Source organism: Vollenhovia emeryi, unplaced genomic scaffold, assembly GCF_000949405.1.
Source record: "Vollenhovia emeryi isolate VEMERY1.0 unplaced genomic scaffold, V.emery_V1.0 DF946461.1, whole genome shotgun sequence".
NCBI lineage: Eukaryota > Metazoa > Arthropoda > Insecta > Hymenoptera > Formicidae > Vollenhovia > Vollenhovia emeryi.
The window spans coordinates 1-1,784 of NW_011959905.1; the positions used below are offsets into that span (position 1 = coordinate 1).

The following is a 1,784-nucleotide window of genomic DNA, read 5'->3' on the forward strand; positions in this document are numbered from 1 at the left end:
TTGGGATGGGTTGAACTGTTACCGTTGAATATTATGTCTTGGCATTTTTACACATTTAATTAATATATACTTTTGTTTTATAATATTACTAATTGTAATCAATTAATTTTAGAATAACAAATGAACGATTACATTCAATAGAACGAAAAATCGATTCCAACGTTAATAATGCAATTCCCGTAAAGCCACGAATTCTTCCGTTTTCGACAATAGAAGCGATACAATCGTTTACAAAGGACAACCCCGCCTACGATGACGTTGTTAGTGCTGAATTAATTTATTTTTAATGGATACTTTTAAGGCTTCTGAGTACTTACTGCAGCCATGTTGGAATCGTGACGTCAGAGGCGAGAAATGACACACTGAGAATTCTTGCGCTTTATATATAATATAAATAACAAGATGTCTGAATAAAAAGAGCCTCGATCGTTTCAGCGTACTTTCAAAAACCTCTGGCTACTAACCTTTTTCCTTTACAGCTAATAAAATGTTAATATAACAAGATTTCTAGTCGTGCATACGCAAGCGTATTCATGACAGGAATCTTGTTACATTCACATTTTATGGGTGTTTATCAGCTGTCAAGGGAAAAGGTTAGTAGCCGGAGTTTTTTGCAAGTGTGCTGAAACGATCGAGACTATCTTTTTATTCAAATATTTTGTTATTTATATATAAAGTGCAAGATTTCTCAGCATGTCATTTCTCGCTTCTGACGTCACGATTTCCAACATGACCGTGGCAAGCCCAGGAGCCTTAATTTAAAAAAAGTTGCCTTATAAATATATTTCAATCACGTATTGTCTAATTTATATTTATATAGGTATGCTACTTCAAGTTCTTAAACTGCATAACATTAAAAGACAGCGTGCATCAATGCATGAAGGAAGCCATAATGGTACAAGTGGCCTGGCAATTAACATGGTGGGGAGTTAATGACAATAAAATCTCATTTTATAATACAGCTTTATGTACCGCGATTTACCGTACGTATATTTGTTACTTTACTGTCATTATTGTACATTAATTATGATATTAAATTATCTATTATTTTACAGAAGCCGTAGCGTCGAATCGCTACTATCCCAAACCAACCAGGGAAGAATTTCAAAGAGAGGTTGTCGGATCTTTGAAAGTAGCGAAACAACGATTCCGGAATGCCAGGGGTAGACACCCAGGTGTACAAGGAAACCGGAGGAACTTGCAAGCAGCCGCAGACGCATTATTCAATGAAGATGTTGGCAACCACGGGGATAACAATCGACCAGAAAATCAATATAACAACGGAGAAAGCGATGACAGCAGTGAACACTCTTCCAACATTGAAGATCAATGAACTTTTGGATTCATATATAATCGTTATAAAAATAGTAATGACGAATAAATTTATTAAAAATTTAGAATTTTATATAAATATTCATATATATAAATATCGTAAAATAAATAAATTGATATACGCATACACATATATTTATTTATTTTATTAAGTTTCCATAGGGCTGTGTTTGGAAACGTCACCCGGGTGCACTGAGTGCTGAAAATCCTATAGTGCACATAATATACAGGGTGTCAGATTCGATATGGACGACCCCAAAGATTATAGTAGATTGGGTTAAACTGAGAAGAAAAGTTATATAAAATTTTACAAAATCGTAATTATTATCGGCCTAATTCAGAAAAACGTCTGAGCCAATAAGGCCGGACTCGGCAGCATGCAAAATGGTGTGTTTGTTGACATCTCTGAAAAATCGATAGCGAGAGGTGGAGTCACGCATCGATCGATGAGA

At 35.0% G+C, this 1,784-nt stretch overlaps 1 protein-coding gene across 1 annotated transcript; it reads left to right on the forward strand.

Annotated features, from left to right (window-relative positions):
- The first annotated feature begins 9 nt into the window (after window positions 1-9).
- On the forward strand, window positions 10-1,407 carry LOC105559668. Its single transcript, XM_012008157.1, has 3 exons — window positions 10-260; window positions 821-983; window positions 1,056-1,407. The coding sequence occupies exons 2-3, from the start codon at window positions 878-880 to the stop codon at window positions 1,331-1,333; spliced, it is 384 nt and encodes a 127-aa protein (XP_011863547.1). The 5' UTR covers window positions 10-260; window positions 821-877; the 3' UTR covers window positions 1,334-1,407.
- The last annotated feature ends 377 nt before the right edge of the window (window positions 1,408-1,784 follow it).